This window comes from Glandiceps talaboti, chromosome 11 (assembly GCF_964340395.1).
Source record: "Glandiceps talaboti chromosome 11, keGlaTala1.1, whole genome shotgun sequence".
NCBI lineage: Eukaryota > Metazoa > Hemichordata > Enteropneusta > Spengelidae > Glandiceps > Glandiceps talaboti.
In genome coordinates, this window is record NC_135559.1 from 9,650,588 (window position 1) to 9,677,870 (window position 27,283).

General features: G+C 36.0%; 1 protein-coding gene across 1 annotated transcript; it reads left to right on the forward strand.

Annotated features, from left to right (window-relative positions):
• The first annotated feature begins 3,936 nt into the window (after positions 1-3,936).
• On the forward strand, positions 3,937-26,641 carry LOC144441985 (ATP-binding cassette sub-family C member 4-like). Its single transcript, XM_078131256.1, has 26 exons — positions 3,937-4,010; positions 5,858-5,968; positions 6,582-6,690; positions 7,246-7,461; positions 8,001-8,090; positions 8,440-8,603; positions 8,926-9,051; positions 9,843-10,092; positions 10,988-11,115; positions 12,009-12,087; positions 12,462-12,653; positions 13,444-13,625; positions 13,943-14,039; positions 14,935-15,154; positions 15,655-15,791; positions 16,599-16,709; positions 17,197-17,410; positions 19,334-19,413; positions 19,992-20,142; positions 20,353-20,583; positions 22,075-22,175; positions 22,584-22,775; positions 23,407-23,562; positions 24,126-24,215; positions 24,598-24,770; positions 26,293-26,641. The coding sequence occupies exons 1-26, from the start codon at positions 3,937-3,939 to the stop codon at positions 26,639-26,641; spliced, it is 4,023 nt and encodes a 1,340-aa protein (XP_077987382.1).
• The last annotated feature ends 642 nt before the right edge of the window (positions 26,642-27,283 follow it).

Consider the following 27,283-nt stretch of genomic DNA (forward strand, 5'->3'; position numbering starts at 1 on the left):
AGTTAGAGAAGTCATAAAAATCACAAACAGTGATATAATGCTGCTTACTACTTGAAATGGATAAACCATGGTCAACCAAGTGCATACACCACCCTTGGTAGCAAAAATTTTCTCACGACACACTATCCAACCACGATATATTGACATATGGCAGTGTGAGGCATAGACGGGCGTCAAAACTCTATTTGGATCACACACTGACCACTACCCCAGTAGTTGTACATCTACCGTGATGACTACCTACTAATACTTGCTGACCTTACTGTGTATAGTACATATAGGTTCAGGTATCAAAGCAGGTTTCTTTACTCTGCAGACTAGCACCTATAGAAACTCAAAGACAGGATAGAGGGGCGTCGTTAGGTCTTCGGTATATGTTGTGCAGAACGCCATGGTTTACTTTACAATTGTTGTTCAACGAATCGATTATGACATTGACTTTGCTGAGGTGTATTTTGTGGTTTACTTTTTCCCTTTGTAGCACACCGAGCTGATAAAAGATTATCTACCATAAAAGCAATAAATACAAACGTTCCTTGGAGAGAGTTGAACACTATGACAAAGACACTCAGAGCAACGTCATCGATGAAACTTTCAACCAAAGCTAGACTCCAAGATATACCCATCACAATAGACAATTTTAAACTCAGAGTGGTTAGTTTTCGCCATCCCCCGACACTGCCGGTCTGAACACCAGTCGAACTACATTTGATGGCTATGACGACCAGAACGCCACACACAGTGTTGAAAATAAGGATTGTGGTTATTGGAGTGACAAAGAATTCAAGAAATGCCACTTTGTTACGAATCCAACATACCCCATCTGCTCCGTAATCGATGCTAAGGCCAGTGCATATATCTATAGCAACTAGTAATCCTACAACGATAGCAGGTAGACCCCAACCACACATAAAATAAGTAAAGAAAATCTTCTTTCCCTGATTAACGTGTAACAACTTTGTGACAGAACGAAAGGTTCGACACATATCAAAACTTATTATTGCCATCCAACAGAAAGAGGCCATCCAGGTGTAATGAAGACAAGCAGCAAGTGGAAAACAAAGTCGTGGAAATTCATTGATTCCCATTCCAGATAGGAATAGGCCCTGTGCAATTAACAATGATATAACTAGATTTAGAAGAAGTTTCTTCGGGAAAATATGCATTTTCTTGGAAGTACAGTAGATGATTATATGTGCAGAAAGACAAACAACGGATAACGAAGAACAGGCAATTGTTAACCAGATTAACCACCTTTCAATTCGAGCTACTTGATAATCAGACATGGTATTAGCACAGACGTACGCAATAGCATTGGTTACAGAAATATAAAAGTCGCTTGATTCGTATGTTGAATCTCTATAGCGAAACACCAGTGTACCACCTTTGACATTGTACTCTGAAGTATTGAGACATAACAATTGACTTGTATTACATGCAGGGAATAAGTTACCGGTGGAATTGAAAGTGGACTGAACAGATTGATTTAATTCGGTGGTATTGGAATCAAAACCTTTAGTCCACGTATTCTTTTGAATGATTTGTTGAACCCTTGTATGGCCAATACAATTCATTAACATTGGATCGAAAAAGCTTTCCGCTGGACAAAGCAACCTTTTGGTTTGATATTTTGCTTGTGGATTTGTAAACTGCCGTCATTTGTGTTTCACTCAATGTCGGCAAATCAAACAATATCGCCAGGGGATATATGTCTTTCCCATTCCTACGAAATGGTGGAGATCCACCACAACGCCGAATATATGCGCCATTACAATGAGCACAATAAATATTTTTGTAAATTTTCTCTGGTGAGCCAGCTTTAACTAAAGCAAAGTGTGACTTACACATTGCTACGTGGTGTTTAAATATCCCTACGTGTGAATCATTCCCATAAATTGATGAGGCACATGTGTCAATGAAATTGCTGCAGGGCCTAGTAATAGCGGTAGAATTTTACTCTCTGAATTGGCGTGATTCTACACTCTGTAGAATTATGAGCCAATTTTGCGAACTCTACAATCTGCCGAAAATCTAGATTTTCAACTTCAAGGTTTGGGTGGTTTTTATGCATAAATGTCAATGGACACTGCAAAATCGCCTTCCAAATGTCTATATTTGATTCAGTCAGACCATTACATGTTGCACAGAATACAGTACGATATATTATACCATCTGGACCAGTCACAGGTACAATTGTCAGGGAATATTCTGTACCAAGAGAAAGAAAAAGAAACCCAAATATATATAAAGGCGGTGTTCTTGAAGGCGGCGAGTCCGTCGTCCCTATAAAGACCTATGTTTTCTTTACCATATTTTTTGGCTAATTTGTGTAGCATGAATATTCCGACCAGTTCGCATATTTTCAGTACACCAATCACTAATACCACCAAGAGCACCGTTTAACTTGTACTCAAGATCTGTCACTAACTGTGCCGACGTATGAATCGTAGAATCGTCAGCAAACATATCGATTTCACAATTCGAAGTACAAAGTGGCAAATCGAAGTCGCATATGTCGAAGCAGGCGAAAGTGTTTGTTTTTAATGAGCCTCACCTACTACTGCAGAATCTAGATGGACATTTTATATAAATTTGTACAACAGATATGTAAACGGGAGGCAAGTATGCTTCATGACGTTGCCATGGATACTTTTCAGAATTCTCATTTATTCGGAGGATAAAATCAAGATTCAAAATGCTCAAAGATCATATTTAGAACCGAATGATGTGAAAGAGTTGTCGCTATCCAAGCTCCAGGTCTAGCGAAAGCTCATATCAAGCAGGTCCCCATTACAGTACCTACATCTTAAGTCCCCGCACCACATGGCTCACCCCAATCTTTAATGTTCAACTTGTCTTCAGTCACTTTTAGGGATGGAGTATGGACGACCATAGTTTAGTGTTCTTCCACACTTCATCACTGTCTGCTTCACTCACTTGCTAAGGAAATTGGGGTAAGAGTGATGCTCAATGTTACTGTGCCAATGTGTATCATTCTGTGACCCATAGCATGCATATCAATTGATATTACTTTATATTACGAGTTTTGATGCACTTTTTACCAATGTTTGACCATTCTGTTTGGTCTTCACACCAAATAATTATTAAATAGTAAGGAAACAATGGCGTATATATATTTAATGGTTTTAATAAAGAAATAAATTTGTTTACTTTATTGTGAAATAAGACTGATTTTTCTGGAGTAAGATTCATTACAATCGATGCAATAGGTTTTTAATTTGTTTAGATATCTTATCCAAAGACAAACAGACAGACAAACAGACAAACAACTAGAAGTATAACATAACCTCCCTGACAGGAGACAAAATATAAACATGCAATATATGACTGCTTCTGGGGAGTAATGTCTTTGCTCAAACCAAGCAAGAGCAAACTATTTCAGCCCCCTCGATCTTCAGCATTTTCAAGGCCCTACAACTTTGACTAGGCGTAAATTCTGCCCATTTCCATAAGCTAGCCATAAAGGCGACAAAAAAGCTAGCCCATACAGTTCTCGGACTTCATGTAAGCTAGAGTTTCATCATGGTAGTAACCAAAAAAGGGTCTAGACTATATTAATGCACACGTTGAAGCATTCGATCCAGAACAATTCGACCAATGTACTGAATATCTGGTACTCGTGACCTCGTTACATTCATGAATATTAAATGTTCACGTACTGGACTCTCTGGATATAGCTACCTCTAGAGGTACTTAGCGATTTAAAGTACTGATTTTGTGCTATATTGTCAACAACTCACACTGACGAATTTTAAATGAACCACTTGGGGAGTTAACTACGTAAATAAACAAACTTAGGGAGTCATTTCATATGACATCGTTGTTGACAGTTTTTGACAATACATTAGATGAGCAGACTTTACACGATCGTGACCTAGATACTCAATGTCATAGTTGTTACCAGTAGTGTATGATATGGAGGAATTCAAAACGGAATCACAGAAGAATCCTGGAGCAACAGCAAACCATTTATCATGGCTTGTATTTTGGTGAGTATAATTTCATGTGTCATGTGTGTGCCCATGAACATTTGACCCATGGTGGAGCTAAAGGTCATTTACATATTGGCAATAATTTTCGAACACTGTAAGCCTGTTTACAGCGTTTACGGTTTATTCTGGTTAATCTCTCATACAGCACAGTGTACTCTGCTTAAACGATTAAATCATATTCACATTGCTGTGAAATGTCTTCGACCAGGAAAGACATGACAACCGACAATACACAGTGTTGCATGTTTGCTCCGACACAGCAAACAATGTGCAGTATTGTCCAGCCTTGTCTTTTGAGTTAAGGGAACGAGCAGAATGTATGTATGTATGTATGTATGTATGTATGTATGTATGTATGTATGTATGTATGTATGTGTGTGTGTGTGTGTGTGTGTGTGTGTGTGTGTGTGTATGTATGTATGTATGTGTGTGTGTGTGTGTGTGTGTGTGTGTGTGTGTGTTTGTGTTTGTTTGTTCGCTTGTAACACGGTTCCTAGGCTCCCTGTGACTAGATGGCATGATGTATACGTTATCGTTGGAATTCTATAGGCATATGTTTAAGGCAAATTTTTAAATTTACACACTGACATATAAGTGTCACTTACTGAGATGTCATTTATTTCTACCACGACTATTTTGACGTTTATGAACAGCGCATTCCTGGGAATCCATGTTAACAGAGAGATACGTCAATGAGTATATTCCAAAGGTTAACATGGAAATCGTTATTTGGCTGACACACAATATTGATTATATGTCACGAAGGAACACGCTTCAATATGAGGCGATTACACTCAAATACTAAAATCATGGAATGCCATCCCACTACTACTATATTTTTATATGTGCAATCATATTATTATATATGGTATCCCCCCTGCATTCTGGAGATGTACAATTATATGGTACAATCGATCCCATGCATTCGATTTCCTTACAAATAGATGTGGTCTTTGCAAGGAAATCTCACATTGGGCTGTAACCACACTTATAGATACTTATTTAGCCAGCAGCTCTTTACCTTCAGTCTTAATTTGGGGGAGAAAAAGAAGGATCACCATGATCGCTGGTGGGAGGGTGTCGTTGGGTAACCCCTCCCATGGTGAGCACTATTTTTTTTTGAAAATAAGTACATGTAGGACGCCTTTTAGAGGCGTAAAGTTTCAAACCATACACATTATTAAAAGCCATAGAATACCACACGGAGACCAGGAATACGAATAAATAAATAAATAAATAAATAAATAAATAAATAAATAAATTAATAAATTAATAAATTAATAAATAAATAAATAAATGAACAAAAATACTTGATTAAATGTCTGAGTATGTAATAACATGGAGTCATGATGGATGAATGGTTAGCGTGGCCAGCTTGGACTCTTGGAATCCTGGTTCGAGTCCCATCGCTGCCGTTTGTTTCAAGTGGCTAAAGTCGTTGGGCAAGTTTTGAATAACGATTGTGCTTCAGTCAACCCAGCTGTATAATTGGGGACCTGGTAGGATAGAGGTTGCACTGTGAATGCTTCATCATCGGTCAATATTTACCATAGTATCGGGGTAATTAGCGCCTGTTACTATCTCATTCTCTGTCCAACGTGTTTTCTAGAAGCCATGAAACAGAAGTCCTATTACACCGACTACAAGAGAGAAATGACATTCAAAGAATACTTTGTACCTTATTTTATAGCTATTAATTTGACTGATTACCTACCTAATTACAGACCTATACATGTGTGGGTGATAATGTGTATATGGGTGTGTATCATGATGTTTAAAATACCTAGATGTATTAGTTTACAAGTTGAATTAATGCAAAGTTACTGTTCATCTATTCTACATAGGTGGTTAAATCCTCTTTTCAAGTATGGCTATTCAAAGTCACTGGAAGTCGAAGATATGTATGAAACTTTACCAGAAGATTCCGCTGAAAAACTGTCAAATGGCCTTGAAAGGTATGTAGTAAGGTTTCAAAAGGGTATCAAAAAGACTTAGAGGACCCAATACAATAAGTATGCTTTGTAAGTAAAGCCTTCGGTAATTAATTTCATCAAAAGATATAAAGTGTCGTTTATTTTGGTATATTTGCCAATTGAGGGGTGTATCACCATTGATAACAAACCTCATAATATTTGAATACAAATAATAATGTGTGTGGGAACAAATATCTTAACGCTTACAGAAAGCATTCAGTTTACACCTGGTTTATAATGGTCTCAGTTCGTTAGTTGTGATTGATGGATATTGACTTATGAATATTTGACAATGAGAGGCTTAGAGCTTTAAAGTTGGGTAATTAGTGTTGCCCGACTTGCCGTATCAAAATGATCTTTAGCAACTTAACTTTTCGTACTTGTAAGTACAAAATCATATAATTATTTACAAATATGTAATTAATTTAGGGATTGGGAAAAGGAGGGTACCGGTAATTTGCAACTTGCGTTGTCCAACTTGCCTTATCAAAATGATTTCTAGCAAGTTTATGTTTCCTTTTCACTAATTCATATCTATCCGATAATGTAAAAATACAAAATATATATGTACAAATATGCATTTCAATTTTCTTAGAGAATGGAAAAAGGAGGTGAAAAATGAAAATAAAGCGAGTTTAACAAAGGCTATCATTCGTACATTTGGTGTGAAGTTTATGTTTCTTGGAATAACAGTGCTTTTGAAGGTAACAACGCATATCGAATATAATATTTAAATTGTAGAAATAGAATCAACTTGACTGAACGACCTGATGAAGAATCTGCTCTAACGACCTTACAAAATAACCGTTGTGTATGTAGTATAGCCAAGATCCAGACTCACTGACGTTATCCCGACCATATATTTGTGTCATTTTGCAACTCTTGTCATTGTCAACTTAGAGTCAGTAGTCCTATGTGGGTACCAAGTTGTACTCGGTGAAGTGCAATGTCACAAATTAAATTTGTTTTACAATGTCACTGTAGTTCAGGGTGAAGAGCAGTGTCACAAATATTAGAGTCTGGATCCAATTCCCTATTCTCGTATTAGTGCTACTATATCTTATTAGTTGAGTCAAAATAAGATTTTTTTTTTATCTTGTCCAGTGTTTTCTGTATTCTTTCCTGACAACTGTTTTAAGCGATTCCGAACTGTGACTTTAACAATAGTTTGATAATTATATGACTATATGTATACTAAGCCTTTTTCTTGTCATCATCACCCCTGAGTAACATTTATTTCCATCATGTCACTTCCACAGGAAACAATGAAAATCATTTCAGCATTACTGCTTGCACAACTAATTGACTGTTTTGCACCAGATTCTTCAAAAACACAAACCGATGCACTACTGTATGCAGCAGGTATTGCCGTGTGTAGCTTTCTTTTTGTTACGGTTGATCATCCTGGCATTTTCGCTATGCAACGTATTGGGATGCGTATGAGAATTTCATGCTGTTCATTGGTGTACAGGAAAGTAAGTTATCGATGATTATTTTTTATATATTCTAATATCTCCAAATTAGCATATATAAGTGCCTTTGTTGCCTTTCTAGAATGTGACATCTGCCATTGACAAAGTCAGTAATTGAGGAACCTAAGGTGGCCGATGGTTTAGTTAGTGGAAAATGCATTTTTGAAGTAGTTGAAAGGTTTTTGAACATAAAACATTGGTATGACATCAGAAACAGAGGTGAGCCAACGCCAAAAAGTCAATGTTCGAGTTTCACACAATAAACATGGTATGGATGTCTTTATCCTTTAAATGTTAAACACAATAAGGTACATTATTGGGCATTGAGTCGTCGACTGTAGCCAGTCCGGTTAATTATTTCTGGACATGCTAACATGTACTGCTTTAAATACTCTGACTTCAAGGGGAGATATAGACATTTATGATATCGAAACTCATCGATTATTCAAGATAATGCTGGCAGTCATGGAAATAATATTTTGTCTTCAACACAGCGACAAATAGGCATGTATAAAAGTCCATTTGCTTTAATCTTGTTACAGGCATTAAAACTGAGCCACATTGCCATGAGACAAACAACAACTGGACAAATAGTAAATCTACTCTCTAATGATGTTAACAAGTTGGATGAGGTAGGTTTTTATTTGCTCATAGACCATGGGAGAGTACATACATTTATATATACATACATACATACATATATACACACATACATACATACATACATACGTACGTACGTACATATACATACATGCACACATACACACACACAGATATATATATATATATATATACAGACAGTCCCACAGACAGACAGACAGACAGACAGACAGACAGACAGACAGAACTAAAACAAATTTCAATGCCAGACCTAGGTAAACATCGAAAATAGATCACATGTTGCATATGTGTGTATGCTAAGTTAAACATTTGTTTTCGTAATATGTCTTCTGTAATTTAATATCCATGTTTGCTTCTCAGCTCCCCTCGTTCTTACACTACGTGTGGATAGGACCTCTTGAATGTGTTGCTGTACTTGTGATACTGTGGCGGCAGATTGGTCCATCCTGCCTTGCTGGCTTTGTAGTGCTATTCATTTTGTTACCATTCCAGATTATCATGGGCAAAGTATATTCAAAACTTAGGTGAGGAGCAATATCGTTAAAACAGTACATATTACTGACCCGATACAAAAGATTGGTCAATGAAACAAACTGTTTCTGTCCCTACACAGATTTGTAAGATTCGTTGTTGACATAAACCTTTTCTCTTAACCAAGAGTGAGGCTAAGTACGAGCCCTTTTCAATTTTAAGGAATTTTCATTTATTTCTCAAGACAAAGCATCGACATAAGGCAGTTGCCATTTGGGAAATCTACTTGCCTCTAAGAATTCTTCTCTCTGTTATTAAGATTACATTCCAGTTATATTATTACGTCAATGGCAACTTTACGACTTGTCTTTGTAGACAGAAGACAGCTGTACAGACAGACCAGAGAGTTAGAATTATGAATGAAATTATCTCAGGAATGAGGGTTATCAAAATGTACACCTGGGAGAAGTCTTTTAGTGACCTTATACGAAGAGTTCGAAGGTGAGTTTTTACCAGCTGCTGTTATATTGAATCAACATGATCATTATAATTAGTTTGCATGGAAATGTGTAGACATTAGTGTGTTTATTTCATCCGGTACGGAGTGAAGTTTTCAAAAGACTTGCTCTACTCTTTGTCTTATAAGAATCGAGATATTAATTACCGAATAGTCAGTTACACAGGGAGAAAGTAAAATCTCACAGAATACAGCAAGACTCACGCACAATAGCAAAGGAGAGTTGGTTCGTTTTCCTCCCAACTGAACTCAAACTCCAAATCTAACAATTCACTCAAAATTTCAACTATTTAAAACTCGCAAGGATTTTCTCTAGGTTTTTTTGTATGCTACTCAACGGATAGCATTTGCCACGTGATTATTCCATAAATATATAATAGAATTGGATCCACATATAAAGTTATGTAAATCTTTTATCCTAATTAATATAAAGGTGTTATCAGTTTGGTATGTTTATCCAAAACTAGCCCCTAGACCACAAGACGAATGTATGATTCAAATTGACAAACATAGTATTTATAGACTTGATACAAAGAATTAAGTAAATTGACTCTATAACAACTTGTGAACGTCCACTATTGTGTAATATGCGATTCAAATTTCTACGTCACTGAGCATAATATTCACCCTCCATCACAGTTTTATATATGTAATATAAGACTGTATACCGCTATATCTCGTCTGAAGTGTCCATCAACAGCACTGAAATGTTGAATCAGCAACAATACTAATAGTCAAAAGTCAATTATGTTGCTTTGATATTTTGCCTTCACAGGAGAGAATGCAAGTACGTTGGTAAAACTGGGAAGTATTCAGCAATTAACTTTGGTGGTACAGAATGCATGCAATTGGTCATTATGCTATTAATTTGTATGGCTATTTCATTAAATGGAGGCGTTCTCTCACCGAAAATAGTTTTCCCAGTGTATATACTTATATACCATGCAAGGATTGCAACTACCATAATAATGACAATTGGAGTACGGGACTTGGTGCAAGCACTAGTTTCTACTTCAAGAATTCAGGTTTGTTCTATCATTCCATTTTGAATATGGGAAATAAAGCATAATGATTATTAATACACCCACTACTGTTTCCTAGGCTTGGCATGAATTTAGATAGGTCAAGGTATTTTTGGGAAAACTATAGAACTTTCTTTGCTATGGTAAACTGTTCAATATATCATTGAAAACTATGTCTATTTTCAACACTACTATAATATTATTTGCCCTCCTAGCAAATCATAGTTCAATATTAAAGGATCACCTAGTAACACGTAAAGGGTCAAGGTCACTCAAAGGGCTTCCTAACGGTAAACCCTTACTCACTGCATGGCTAGCAAAAATGCTCGTAGATAAACTAACCTAACACAATGTACCTATGTACCTAACAAAATGGGTACACAATCTCAGAGTGCCTTGCAAGACAATGGACCTTTCTCCTCAGAAAGTGAACATTGCATTGACCGAATATAGAAACGTCAAATTGTAACTCTCATAGAAGAATATCCACGGCAATACCTTTTCTTACTGGTTATGTATTTCGCCCAACTCCTAACATTATAGAAACAATCCTTGTGAATCCTTAGGCCTTTGTATATATTCTTTCAAACACAAGCATAACCTGTTTTTCTTCAAATGGATCATCAATTTTCACTCAAAACAGTATTTAATGGCCAGGTTTTGGTATTCCTCACAACATCTGAGGAATGTCACTGGTGTATTGTGAGCTGTTAAGAAAGTAACTTCCTGAAACTGTAATTAAAAAAAATATTTCAAAAAAGAAAACGTTGAAGTGAAATATGAAAGGTATGTGCATATGTGGACTGTTGATAAAATTTGTAATAGCTTAAAAATATATCTCGCTCTAGTCTGTGTATTATTTTATATCAAGAAGATATTTACTCCATCCTTATTACAGAAATTCCTTTTACTTGATGAGTTGGATGAGTCAACTGTTGGAAAGGATATCAGTTTACGACCCAAAGCTAGTGATTGTGAAGTGAGTGCTCGTGACATCACAGGAAGTTGGGACACAGTGAGTAATCAGTGATGCAACGTTTGTGTCTATTGCCGAAATAATTTGAAAATATGGAACAGCGTTTAAGTATTATCTAATACATGCAGTGTTCAATACCGCAAACTACATATAAAAATAAAACCTGTTCTTGCATTAAGGCCACACGACATATTGAATTTATGGGACTGTAATGCATTTGTGTAACGTGAAAAAAATTAATTTAACCTTAGTAACTATTAATAAAGTTAATATTTTAAAAACGTTTAAAAAAAATATTTATAACACTATGTATGTTCATCATGGAAGCACTATGATTCATACACAAGTACTCTTCTTCCACTTTTGATTGAGAAACAGACATGTTTCGAACAATTAAATCACTAGTCCTCTAACTGGACCTGACAGAGTGATCCAAATTTGCTGGAGGTGTTGAGTAACCAGCGGTGTGAAAATCAAGCAATCAATATATGTAAATTCAGGTACTTGTCATTTATGTACATCTAACTGTCCATCTGTGATAGTGTCACTGCAGGTTGGTGGAATGCCATATTTTCCCACATTTGCATTAAGTCTGGTTACTAAACACCTCAAGCAAATTTGGATCATTCTGTCATATCCAGTTAGACACTGAAGGGCAAGTTATTGTCCAAACATGTTTGTTTCTCAATCAAAAATGGAAGGCGAGAAATCGTGTATGGATTTATATTTATATTTATATTTTCCATCATTCGATAAGTCTATTATTTAAATTCATTGATAGTTCCATAACATGAACTGTTTCCAAAACGTTATATATGTTTGTGTGCTGTGAAATAACTGTCTGATATATTGCTCATACAAGGGTTCCATTGAAAATTGGTGTTTATGTGGTAAGTGTAAAGGAAAAAAAATCATCTAAATTTCTTTACCAGACTCAAGTTAGTCCGACTTTGAAAGATATCACTTTTGAAGTAAAACCTGGACAACTAATGGCTGTCATTGGTCCAGTCGGCTCAGGAAAGGTAAGGTAATCCCTTGGTGATGTTTAATGATTTAAGTTTCAGATAATTTTACGGATAATCCTCGGTCTTCATTCTCAAAGATATTCAAGATGTATTCCTTAGACAAACCTTGACAGTTCTCACAGTTTACCTTGCAGACCTTATGTAGCAAACAATGGATTACATTTTCGAATTATACCGAGTGCTGATATTGTTCAGGGTAGCTGTTTTGAGTAGTGGGAATCGTATTGTGTTACCTTGCAATTTTAATCAGTATGCAACATACATACAATCTACACAGTTTATGTTATCAACTGTTAATTTTTGCATTTAGCCCACATTGTCGAAAATGTGTTATTCGCCTTACTGTACAAATACTATTCATATCTTTACAGTCATCCCTTCTCATGACTTTACTTGGGGAGATGCCTGTTACAAATGGCAACGTACAGGTCAAAGGTAAAGTAGCTTATGCATCCCAGCAGCCTTGGGTATTCTCAGCATCTCTCAGACAAAATATATTGTTTGGTATGGACTATGATAAGAAGAAATATGACAAGGTTATCGAGTTATGTGCGCTTAAAAGGGTAAGTATTTTAATGACGCTTATTTCCGCTTATTTCTTGTACAAAGTATTCAATATTCCAATACTGGGTTGCAGGAATCTTTGATTTGCAAGTCGTTCTCTAGAATTGAATATTTGACCATGTTATTAATATTATATACTTATTGCCTTGACATTTATTACCATGAGGGCTGTTATGTAGCAATTATTTCCTGAAGCCGAAAGCCAAGGGAAAAAGTTGCTATGTAACAGCAGGAGGAGTAATATGACGTCAATTAGTGCCCAAATTAGGCCAGGCAATATGTGTTTGATAACACATCACATTCTCAGACACATGTTCCTTCTATGTTCAAAAGAAATCCCCGATAACTTGACTTTCGTGATACCTGAATATTGCCCTCGGGAAAACAATGTCTATGTCACTATATCGGTTATCATAGGCCATACATTACTGTAGGGTACGTTGTAAGCCAAACACCGAAGGCTATATAAACATGAGATGGGTTTGAAAACAACTTGTTGGGACAGAAAAATGCTATTGGAACAATCAATCTCTCTGAAAACGACATCATTTCCCAAACACTACAGTTGTGATACAATGCCATTGGGGCTATTTTGTCGATGAGGATTGGACAATAGCTTGAATACACATTTTAAATCGTTAGTTGGAGGAACAAAGCAAAACACAAACTATTGTAATGAAAGCATTTTACGAAAGAGACATGTATATTCACTTTGAAGTGACCTAATGTGGCAAAACTATTAATAGAATTATACTATACCATTAATCGTCCATCTCCATGTGCTATCAGGATATCAAAGTTCTACCAGATGGAGACCTTACCATGGTTGGAGAACGAGGTGTGACTTTAAGTGGAGGTCAAAGAGCAAGGGTCAATCTAGCGAGAGCTGTATATTCAGATGCTGACATTTTTCTCCTTGATGATCCACTCAGTGCTGTAGACGCTGCTGTAGGAAGACATCTTTTTAATAAGTAAGACAATTCTAGAATAATAAAATCCAATCTTTTGCTGGAAGATAGATCTGGAAAATGAAACTATAGGACTGTTAATGAATATTAAAGTTACTAGTGTTTTATTTACCAGTCCCTGTGTGCTGTCATTAAAGGGTAATGTTGTAACCAGGTCTTAAAACTATCTATACTAACAATTGTGGCAATGTCAAGAATTCTTGGTGCACACGAAAAGTCAGAGATATGGAACCTTTTGACGCTCAGTTTCATATTAGGTCACCTATCCAGCAAAACCTTCTATACTAATAACTCATCTACAATAATCCTTTGACTTTCAGGTGTATTCTTGGTCACTTGTCCAGTAAATGTTGTATACTAATAACTCATCAACTCCAGTATCTGAGAGCAGTGGGTGATATTCTTATACTGAAACAGGTAAAAAAATACTCAATGATCAAATATGCATCAATTAAAAGTAGTTGATAAATGTGAGAAGGAAGAAAGTCTTGAAAGCAGAACGAATGGTATAAACCCTATAAAAGGTTTGATGCAATCTTGCGAATGCATGCAGTGTGTACAAGCACAATGCAGTGACATCTCAAGTTTGAGATTGTGTTATGTAATATATGTAGACACCAATTTGGTAGTTCCGTATTTGTATGATGAAGGTCAGCACACCTCAGATTATTAATTATTATTTGCAATAATTCACAAGTTCAGCCAATGAGGGTAATTGTTCCGAATTCCACACATTCCCTTGATACATGGGACTTAGCACTTATCCTTCATTTGGCGAATAGAGTTGGCTTGAAAACACAATAGGTTTACGGTTCCGTTAAAGACTCTGCTAGATCATACACCTTAAAGCATTGTGAATGGCTCTGTTGGTTTATTAGTTAAGGCTCCGTGGAATCTAAGTATCATCCTCGGTGAAAAGCTAATATTGACTGTGATTCTATATCAGATTAATCTGGACTAATCTGGACTTTCAATGATTATTGAACATAAGAATAGTTTCTAGAAGTTTATATTTGATTTCATCAATATCAATTTTAGGGATTTATCGTTTGATATCCTATTGGACTATGTACATTATGGCTTTGAGAGCAATTTGGCAACGGATGGGTGATTCTAATGTATAGACAGTAACCTGCTCTAGGATATTAGATCAAAACGGGACGTGTAAATCTGTAAATATGTAACTAATAGAAAGAAAGTATTGCAGAGGACAGTAGACATTCAAAAGCTGCAGCAATAATTTCTACAATATTGCGTCTTACAACAACTCAATTTCGATAACAATTCAACTTTTTATGATGTTAATTTTCAGGGGACGATGGTGGGGCATGGGTCGTATGATGAATTATTAGCGAGTGGCGTCGATTTTGCATGTTTACTGAAAAGAGATGGAGATGAAAGCCCCCAGAAGAAACTACGCTCTTCAAAAGATTCTTCCACAGATTTTATTAAGAGAAGCAAGTCAGAAGTTAGTTATTCAGGCATAAGCGCTTCTATGCATTCTGTAGCATCAATTGATTCAGAACTGGTAAGTTGTCCATTTTAATCACAACCCGTCTCAATGTCAACGTAGTAAAATACAACATTCCTTGAATCTACAGTGACGTTATTAATAACTTGGGCAGTTAGATGTACACAGCTGACAAGTGCTTTCACACCTGAATTTAAATATTTGACCTTTTGTCACCTCCAGTCTGTTCGACACCTCAGTCAAAATTTGGATCATTCTCTAATATCCAGTTGAGACACACTGATAGCAGGAGGGCTTGATTTTTTCGACACTTGCCCGTTTCCCAACTGAACATGAGAGAAGAGAATCAGTGTGTGATTATTTGATGCTTAAAGTAGATACGTTTAGAGGCACAGTTCATAATTCTTTCGGCTTTCCATGTGTGTTCTTACTTCATACGTAAATCCATTTAGATTCTTTATAGGAAATGCTCCTTCATCAATAAATACTTGTATCAATCAAAATATAGCTCATTATGTAGGTTTGTATTACAATGTGTTATTCTGGTTACCTTATAGCCAGGGGAGGCTGTTACTAAGCAACAAGAAGAAGATAGATCAGTTGGTTATGTAGAATGGAATGTCTACAAATCCTACTTTAAGGCTGGTTGTGGTTTGTGTGGTTTTATAATGCTTGTAGCTGTTTATCTTGTCACACAGGTTAGTCATATTGACATTTGAATATTTTGATAGAAACCGACTACGGGATATTTTTTTTTAAATGCTACACTATTAACTTAGGTGTGCATAACTGTAATACTGCAATATTCGGTACATCGTGAGGTTTAGTAACATATTATGAAGGTATGTGTAATGTGCTTGTGTCTGTCATTTGCACATGTGTACGCTATTATTTAAATAGTGGATTTTATAACTCCCGTTACGTAGGGCGATTATCATTGTATGTGATTGGTAGCAATCGTACCGAACGTTTCTACATTTCAAGATATCCATTGTATGATAATATTGCCTTTAGTCTTGAAACAAATAATAATTATCCAGAGGACTCAATCTAGAAATACTATGACAGAACCTCATGACGCGCGAGTGCAAGTGTGGCATACTCCGGGTACTTACACATGTTCTTGTAGTGTTCTCTGCCACCATACTTTCACGAGAGTTGCTAGTGAAACTGTAGCAGAAAATGCTACAAGCATGAGTGGGAATACCCCTGTCTGGAACTCATGCGGCATGGGGTTATGTTATTATTACATATGTTATATGAAACAACAATTATCTGTACAAATTACATTGTACGATCACGCGCTTTCATGGTCATTGAATGACCTTGTCCTTGTTTGCATAACATCTGCACATGGGGATGCAATGTTTTTTTCGGTATTGCACTGCACGACAGATACCTCTAGACGTATACGCGCGCACCGGTGCATGTAATCTCTGGCACATATGTACTTTTTCCCTGTCTAAAGATTTATATTTATATTGGTTTCTCTTTTCTACCTACAGGGAATGTTAATAATGTCAGACTTTTGGTTATCAATATGGGCCACCAATGAAGAAAGAAACCACGCAGCTCTAGCTTTAGCTGTGTTTTCTAACAGTACTAACCAGGTAAATGTATAATCATTGGACTCCACAATCTTTTGATCTAGCTTTTCATTATGACATCTGAACGGATCGAGACAAACGGATGAAGGCTTCACTATTTGGAAAAAACCTGTGATATTGTACCATACTTTGTAATTTTCATAACTTAATTAATAATCACAAGACCATGGCAGTCATGGCCAAATGAAAACAAGATTTTAAAGAACTTCAGTGATTTTAAGATGTGACCAGCCACACCACCTTTGGGTCAATCAATTCATGTACGGCAATAACCTCCTCATTGCACTCTTCCACAAGCCTTGGGTAAGTGACTGCTGGTAGAATGATTTTGGTTTTAAAGCCGTTTAGTGAAAATACTCACACTAATTAGGGAGAACTTTGGAGTAGAGAGGTGTACACTGTTGTTGCTGTCTTACGAATTTCACGTCAACAGAACATGAGAAAATATTTGTGAGATCTGATTTTCTCCTGCTTTCTTATTTCATCTCGGTCTTAGACGATTTATTCAGAAGGTGTGGACTTGCTAGACTTCGATACAAAAACCAGTATCTTGACATATACTGCCATGGTCGTTGGTGTATTTATTTTTGGACTTGTCAGGGCCATATATTTGTTCAGGGTGTGTGTTACTGCGTCAAAAAACTTACACAACAGAATGTTTGCGGCAATAATCCGAACTCCTATCTACTTTTTTGACACGAATCCAGTCGGTAAGTTACTTTTTGGATTGTTGCTCGATGAGTTCATGTCTATTATTGAAAGGAAAACTAATTTTGTTTTTGAGCTTTCCTCAGAAATATGTTATTATCCAGTAAAATGCCAACAGTTGTTTTTATTAAATGCATATTCATTAAATGCATATTCATATTAGTCATCTAGGTAATAATCACTTAGGAGTAATGAATACGCAATGTTCATCTGCTACATATTCATATCTGCTAAGACCCATGAGGTAACAATGTACCACTTCTACATAGATACATAGTTACATTCTGACAGTTAGGCCCTCCTGCGCCTCTGACGTCAGCTCTGAATGGATTCCAGGTCGAGCGCCTAAACACAATAATCCTAGTATGAAACGTCGGGTACTGGGTTGTACTTGATGTCATTTTCCTTCCAATGAAAGTCACGTCTTCTTTCAAATGTTCGGATTGTTGCTGTAGTAACAATACTTGGTGGAAGTATGTTCCATGTGTTGACTGATCTGTTGATGAAAAGTGTCCGTTTTGGTATGTTCTTTGAAAATTTTGTATTTGTGTCCCCTCGTGTTATTTGTGTTGAATTTGATGAAGTCTGCGACCTGGGTGTCCTATCTATCATATCTCCTCGTAGCCTATGGTATTTAATTATTGGTAATTGTAGTTTCTGCCATCTTTCTGGATATGAAAGTTCTTTGAAACCTTGTATCAATATGGTTGCTTGGCGTTTAACTCCCTCTATATCAACCGTGTCGTTTTTTATGTAGTGGTGACAATATAGGGTTAGTGTATTGATGTGAGGTCTTACTAGAACTTCAAAGTTGTACAGCAACAGGATAGTAACTGAGTCTAAGTGTGCATAAGTTTTTTTTTCTGATGAGGCCCATAGTTGAGTTTGCTTTCTTAATTGTTGGTGAGATATGGCTTGCAAATGAAAGATCCTCGTCTATTGAAACTCATATATCTTTTTCTCTATAATTGTTTTAACACTTGCTTTGTATTAACCATGGTATAACACTGTATTTATCTGGGTGACACATTGATAAAGAGTAGCTCGTCCATTCTTTCATAATTTGTTGATGTCTGCCTGCAAGTTGTCGCAGTCCTCTTCTTTTGATATACGCTTGAATGTTTTAGAGTCACCCGCAAACAAAAATACATCATAATTATTGGCAGTATCTGGTAGACTGTTAATGTAGATAATGAACAAGATGGGTCCCAAGACTGACAACTGGGGAATACCACTGAGTACGTCCTTCAAAATTGATGACTCACTATTAACTATCACTGTGTTTTCTGTCTCGCGATAGTATTCTAAAACGTTCAAAAGCCTACCATGTGGTACTTTGTCAAACGCTTTCATGAAGTCACAGAACACAACATCTACACTGCCATTATTGTCCAGAGCTAGTTTCTGTCCGTATATCAAGAACCTTGGTTAACTGTATGTAGAACTGTTGATCTGCCACTGATGAAGCCAAATTGTTTATTACTGAAAATTAAAGATGGTTTAAATGCATATATTATGCGAGTGAGTTTCTGATGGTAGTTTCCATTATCTTGCAAACAATGCTGGAGAGGCTGACTAGTTTCTAGTTCCCTGCAAATATCTTCCCTTACTTTTTGAATCTTGCTGTAATGTTTGCACATTTCCAGTTCTTCGGTATCATAGCAGTATTTATTGATCAGAGTATTGAACAATATTGTTAATGGTTTTCATATTGTCTCAAAAGGTTCATAGAGTACTCTGCGATGTATTTGGAATAAAAACTGCTAGAATAAAAGAAGTGAAACGGTATTCTCAATTTGATTTTTCGTGGCAATCTGGTGAAATGTATGTGATGGGAAATCATCAAATGACTCTCAAGAACTAAATGTTTATGACAATATCGTTAACTCGTACTCTCCTAAAAACATTGTGGTCTCCTCAAACAGGTCGAATTTTAAACAGATTCTCTAGAGATACAGGATACATGGATGAAGTGCTGCCGTTGACATTATTCAACTTTATTCAGGTATGACATCATCACTCAAGAATATTTGACAAACTGTTTGAGAAAAAAAACAGTCCTTTTGAATTGTGTAACTGTCAAATTCTTTTCAGTAATACGTGTATGTATAATAAATTGGAAGAACAAAGTGTTTTTCAGTTTATACTTGTTTTAAATCATTATTAGATGTTTCACAGCATGGACTTGTGCAGATAGGTTTGACGAATGAACAGAGACTAGTAAAATAACTACAGACAAATTCCAGGTCATTTGACTATATGGTAAAACAACGCGCGAAATTTGACATTCTGTGATTAATCAATATAAGCCTGATATATAAACGTCTAATGAATGAAAGTTGAGATAAAACATATGACATTGGCATGTCATTTGACCACATGCTGTGAATAGTCAATAAAACTGACAGGGCGACCGTTTACCACATACTGTTGATCACCATATGTTTTGTATGTCAATATCGATGTTAATAATTAATACATAATAAGTATCAATCACAATAATAGTCATAATGCACGTCCCGCGACCTAATCTAGTCAATGGATAGTATGATTCAATCTGAATGTCCCTTTTTGTCATTTCAGTGTGGATTTCAAATTCCCTGTCTAGTCATTGTAGTAGGTGTTATAAACCCATGGATGTTTATACCAACCGTACCACTGGTAATACTATTTATGTATCTCAGGAAATATTATCTTGCAACATCAAGAGAAATAAAGAGGTTGGAGGGAGTCGGTAAGTTGATATATCCTTCATGGCTTTAGAATAACAAGTGACTTGTGTTGGTTAATGCCGAATTCATATAATTGATGTGGCTCTTATACATTAATAAACGTACTATATTTCAGAGATCAAAAGTAACAGTGAGTTTTTTGTGTGGACTCACTGTAAATTTCTCCTTTCCCAACTTTGTAAATTTCTACCATTACTTTCCTTTCATTGTAGCACGTAGTCCAGTCTTTTCCCATCTATCAGCATCTCTACAAGGACTATGTACCATACGTGCTTTTAACGCAGAAACTGTATTTGTACAAGAATTTGATTCTCACCAAGATCTGCACACTGAAGGATGGTTTCTGTTTTTGGCGTGTAGTCGATGGTTTTCCATGCGTATTGATTTTCTGTGTGCTTGCTTTACGACAGCAGTAGCCTTCTCTTGTGTTTTGGCGGAGGACAGTAAGTTCAACACTTTCTGTACATATTCATATTCATATTCAGGTTCAATATTTCTATACATACTCATATTGACTTTGGATATTTGTCAAAAATCATCTCGTGAAGAATCAGAAATGTCACATATGGCACTTAAAGGATAGTTCCTCTGTAGGTCTGACAAATCATTTGCATTACTTTAGGGATAATTAATCACTAGTTTTATTCTTAGCCGATTATCCTACTGTTGTGTTGTGTTGTGTTGTGTTGTGTTGTGTTGTGTTGTGTTGTGTTGTGTTGTGTTGTGTTGTGTCGTGTCGTGTCGTGTCATGTGTGTCGTGTCGTGTCGTGTTGTGTCGTGTCCTGTTCTATAGAATTAACCCCCCTGCTCTGGGTTCTGTTCTATAAAATTACCCAATAGCCCCCTGCTCTAGGGATGGTATACTCCTTGGTTTTATCAGTTCATGATACACAAATGTGTTTATAAATAATTAGGAAATGTTCACGATTTACGTGCCTTTGAATCTGTACTTATCAATATAGAAATTATACATAATATGCATATCTGCTATACCAAATGATATTTATATATAATCCCATGAAATCAGTGTTGTTAGTCAATATCCATATGCTCCGAGTATATGATTCCACGGACTAATACAAATTAAAGCCGGTAGGCTCATACGAGGAGCATTATGACGTAAAAGTAACAATTATTTGATGGGATTATATGTTTATCACATAACTCAAGTATTCCCCCCCCCCCCGTAGTCTTCTAATATTTTAAATCGAATTTTACGAATACTGCATCATTTCATCGAACTAGATTCTTCATAGTGTATTAAAAAATGGCGCCCAACGGCTATGCAAATTACGTAATCGCGTGACCTGTCGCGAGGTCAAACTTACCTCCATGTACACAGTAGACTGTGCATGCTGTGATTTCTCAACCAAAATTATTGCTTAAATTAAACCTTGCGATATACATGTAATATCAAATTTAAGTAGAATTTGTCAGAATACGACTTTTGTTCCGTAATTTTAATCATATTTGCTTGGGACGTGTAAGCTCTGAGCTCTGATCTCGACGGCAATTCGGAAGTAAGCTTCCCGGCTGCTACATCGATACAGTAATCTGCATGATTTTTAGATACAATAAAAATTATCGAATAAAAATAAAAGTACCTGTACATATCAAACTCATGCCACCCAAGGATATATGTAATGTTATGTGTGCACTTACGTTTAGAAAGCACGTAATTATTACGATAACTTGATCTTAACGTCGGACTGGCAGGAACGCTCGAACAGGAGGGAGAAAAATAATTTGGTAAAACGGGTGATATTGGTTTTGATCTGCCCTGTTTGACGTCACGCAGATGAAGATTGCACGGATTTTCTGTGATAAGATAAGATAAGATATGATATGATATGATATGATATGATATGATATGATATATGATATGACATATGATATGATATGATATGATATAGTATTATGATGTATTCTAATAGGAATAAATGGCGGATTAGTTGGTTTGTCATTAACTTACTCTCTTACGTTGATGGGACTGGTTCAGTGGTGGACACTACGAAGTGCTGAAGTTGAAAATCAGGTACAGTAACTAAACCAAGCCAAACAATTGTTATCACTCGCATTGCAGGAGCAATTTTATTGATAGACCGGTTGATTGTTATCTGCTAAAAGGTACATATTATTAGAAATGTTATATTACATGGCTTTGCTGACTGAGGTCGTACAGCAGAAGGACCCGAATGTAGGGGAGCCTGTTACAACTGATACATACATACATACATACATACATACATACATACATACATACATACATATACATACATACATATAAACATACATACATACATACATACATACATACATACATACATACATACATACATACATTACACACATATAGTCATGTACACACACATGCTAAAATTGACAACGCCTTATGAATTTACACTTTTGCTGACGGTGGTTTTACTCTCCCTTCTTCACACAGATGACATCTGTTGAAAGAGTGTTATCTTACAGCAACATTCCTCCTGAAGCTCCATTAGAAACAGATACCAAACCAGACCCATGTTGGCCAAAGAATGGTGCAATTACCATGGAGGGCGCACACTTTAAATATTGTGAAGACATGCAATATGTACTTGAAGATATATATCTGCATATCACATCACAAGAAAAGGTTAACACAATCATATACCTTCTTTTTAACGAGGATGTGCATCTTAGGTTCAGATAAACTGAGAGATTGAATTGTCTTAGTAAACTGTTAGTGATCGTCTCACTATGAAATGCCATAACATTTTACCAAATGGCCTCACCTCTTCCTACACACATTTATAGTCAGCAAGAACCCTACTCTATATATCTTCCCTCCCCTACTTTACCCTCAGGTAATGCTACAACATGTTGTATTCTGTGAATTTGTGTTTCACTACATTTTTCTGATATTATGGGCATTAATTTGGTGCCAAGATAATGTAAAAAGGAAGGACAAAACTCGAAGAGGTACATTATTTTGGTAATGAACTATTCTTATACCACACCATACGACGTGTAGTTCCAAACTATTATATATATAAGTCACTATGTTACAATATATTTTCCTGCAGGTTCGAACTTGTCTTCCACCGGTACACTTGGTAGCCGTCACATGCGTAATTGATACCTGCATTCATGTAATTTACTTCAGTAAAGACATTTTTATTGGAAACATTTATCGATTTACAAATTAACGTATTTTCGGAGTAGTGAAATATCTTTTGTATTTTGCTATTCATATCTGCTGTAGTTGACTTGCAGTTTCCTTTTAGGTTGGCATTGTAGGAAGAACAGGTGCTGGTAAAAGTTCCCTTGTTTCCATGTTATTTCGTATGTCTGAACCTCAAGGTGTTATAATGATTGATGACGTGGACATCTGTGAAATCGGTTTACACGATTTAAGAAGTAACATATCAATAATTCCACAGGTATGTACAATTCGTATTTATAGGAAGTAGAATACACTGCAGCTGTAAGTTACATTATTGCCGAGGAAGTCTATCTTGAGACACTTCTCTGCAGTATTTTTTCGATGGATCTCTTGATAACACCTAACACTGATAAGGAGTCATTATGTATACCCCAAAATATTATATTGTATAGAACCGGTTGGTTATTTAATACAATCGATCAATATTTGTGTTCAGTCTTTTCATCCATGCAAGGAATTGTGTCAGTGTTAGCTGAAGGATAGATGCACTAAACCATTTTCCGAATGTGACTGAAAAAGCAACGGGGATGCATATGTAACGAATATGGCGTGACACAATTGTTGTGTGCATTCATTCATTCATCCATCCATCCATCCATTCATTCATTCATTCATTCATTCATTCATTCATTCATTCATCCATTCATTCATTCATTCATTCATTCATTCATTCATTCATTCCTTTCTTTCTTTCTTTCACATACGTTAGAGTAGAATATCATAAAAACCTACAGATATTTAGATAAAATAAAGATGTGTGTTTTACTTTCTTTCACCAAGGATCCTGTTATGTTCATTGGAACTCTCCGTAAAAACTTGGATCCATTTACTGAACACCAGGACACTGACCTCTGGAAGGTTTTAGAACAGGTAAGTTACACTTAGGAGACTAATAGATTCAAGAACAGTTTCAAGCAAATATAGCTCAATTTAATAGTATTGGTAAAAATGTGTAGCGGTTAAGATCCATAAGCTAGACGGTAGCATTTTTTGTGTGAAATTTATTACAAATATCGACAATATTTATTACAATTGTCGTTCACAGAATTTATTAGAAATGTCGTCAGTTTATTACAAATATTGGCAGGTCAGTACAACTGTCTGTTGTACAAAACCCATTCTAAGTGCAAATCCTTTGTCAAATATTTTTCACAACGATTCTTCAAACTATTTTGTAACGAATAAAATATAAGTAAGCCAATCATTGAAAAAAAATGTTTGAAAATACAGTTATATATTTTTCTGTCATCAGGTGCAATTAAGCAGTGCAATAGATGAATTACCTGGAGGACTGGAAACAGAGATCGCGGAGTCAGGAACAAATCTGAGTGTTGGTCAGAGACAGTTAGTGTGTCTAGCCAGAGCTATTCTACGAAATAATAAAATACTTATCATAGATGAAGCAACAGCTTATGTAGATCCTAGGTGAGTCTCTAAATCATCTTCATTGAAAAACTTTCTATGTACCTAAGGCATACACAAGTTTTTTTTCCCAATTTAGTAAGTATGATCGAAACACGTAGTTATAACATTGCCAAAAATGTGAGAACAGTTCCTGTTGCAAAATAGACAGTGTAATGAATTACCAAGAAACATAACATGGAGTTAAAAATAAAACGGTAAAATGAGATAGTTTTTAAAAGTGTTTCATTTATTCATCATGATATTTCACATAACTCAAAAACCTGTAATGCATAAAGATTCCATTCTATTATCGACTCCTGCACGTAATATATGGGGCAATGGTAAAAATTGTAATTTGTTTGTAAGTATATTTTACCTGTCTGTACTATGGCGATATCTACCATAGGTCCATAGACATAAAAATACCGCCAATGACACTGTAACACAACTGTACAGTTTTAAACACAAAGTATGTATCCAATGTAGGAGTTCATTTGCTGAATGTTTATCCAGTTAACTATCCAGCCCTGTTGTTACCTTTACCATACACATCATCACTGTGATGTTGCTATAGGAGTGGGCTTGTTGCTAGAATATTTGCATACATTTGTGAATGTTTGTTTGCTTTGCTATGAAACCCAGTTGTTATTGTTGCTATATTCACCATCGTTTGGCCGTTGCTATGGGCGTGGTCTTGTTGCTCAGGACATTTGCATACATTTTTTGAATGTTTACTCACTTGCCAACCAGATAATGTTTTTTTAATCAAAATATACTGGCATTTGGTTGTTGCTAAGGGCATGATCATTGTTGCTACGACATTATGTCAAAATTTTAAAACAACATCTGTAGAATAACATAGCTGGTATCAACTCACCAAATTTCAGCCCCACAGACCACGTACTTTTTGAGAGATGTTTTTGACCAAATTCACATTTTTCCACCTAACTTGCACATCACTGATGAGATCATTACATGCTTAATAGTTCGTCACCTACACATCCGAAAAGCATCCCCATTAATTTTCAGCCCAATCTGCTCAGTAGTTTTGGAATTAAAATTTTTGTCCAAAATGACATATTTTAGACCTAATTTGCATATTACTGATGGGATCTACATGTCATGAACAAATCTAAAACTATATACTGGTAAGAATGTTACCAACTAGACACCAAAGGGAACATCCCCACCAAATATAAAAAACAATCGATCCAGCAGTTTGAGTTTTAGTCGTGTACGTGTACGGATAGTCAGACAGACAGATACCGCACCATGACATAAGCTCTACTGAACCTTATCAGTTCTGTTGTGCTAACAATCAGGCCAAACTCGTACCCAATCCAGGTGGTTTTGAAATTACCCTGCAAACGTTATCCTTATACACAGGAACCTTAAACATTAATGTACGACCGCAAAACCGGAACCTTAAAACATTGTACGAGCCATGTCATATATAAAGTTTATTTACCCAGATAGGAATGATGTACATACTCAAATATGATTCTCCTTTCTTACCTTGATCTATGTTCTTATTTTCTTACAGGACAGATACACTGATTCAGAAGACGATACGTAGCCGATTCCAGCATTGTACAGTACTAACCATTGCCCATCGTCTTAACACTGTCATGGACTCAGAGAGAATACTGGTATTAGACGAGGGACGTGTTGTAGAATTTGATGAACCTCACCTACTACTACAGAACCCAGATGGACATTTATATAAATTTGTGCAACAGATGGGTGAACGGGATGCAAATAATCTTCACAGCATTGCCTTTGATACTTATCAAAAGTGTCATTCAGATGATAAAATCTGTATTTCAGATGCTCAGCGATCATATTTACAAGCTAAAGATATGGAAGAGTTGTTGCTAGAATCAACTGTTTAGAAAGTTTGTAGAAAAATATCTTTGTTGAGAAAACAGTATTTCATGAATAAAATGAATAGTTGTAACCTTGCAACTTATTACAAATTTGACAAGACTATTATCTGAAGGAAATAAGCTTTTAGAAGTCATGAATATCAATGTTTGCTAAGACCCATCATATTGTGAGTGAAAAGAGGTGAAATTAGACTTTCTTGGCCACCGTGCAAAAATTATGTGATGTGAAATGACTATCCAGAACCCAACATTTTATGAAAACACCTGGAGTGGCGACCCCCTGTAAAATGAATGACAATAGGTCAATCCAAGCAAAAATACCGACATCTTCGTCGGATTTTAATCAGACTGAAAGTGTCCCAAACTACAGCATGTATCAGGTGACTCGTTTAACGGCTAAAAATAGAACACATGTAAGAACTGGAGGAATTCACACGATCAAGTTCTAGTTCACAATGCTACACAATAAACTCTATAAATAATGTGATAGAAGCAGAGAGTTGTACGTTGTTTAATGTAGAATGGATAAGTAGCCATTCTACGGCAAATCTTGAGAGAAATACAAATAACAGACTGAGAACCAAGTTTCTCCGTTCACTCAAGAAACAGTTTAATGGATCTTGTGACGTAGCAAAACCCGACGCGTCG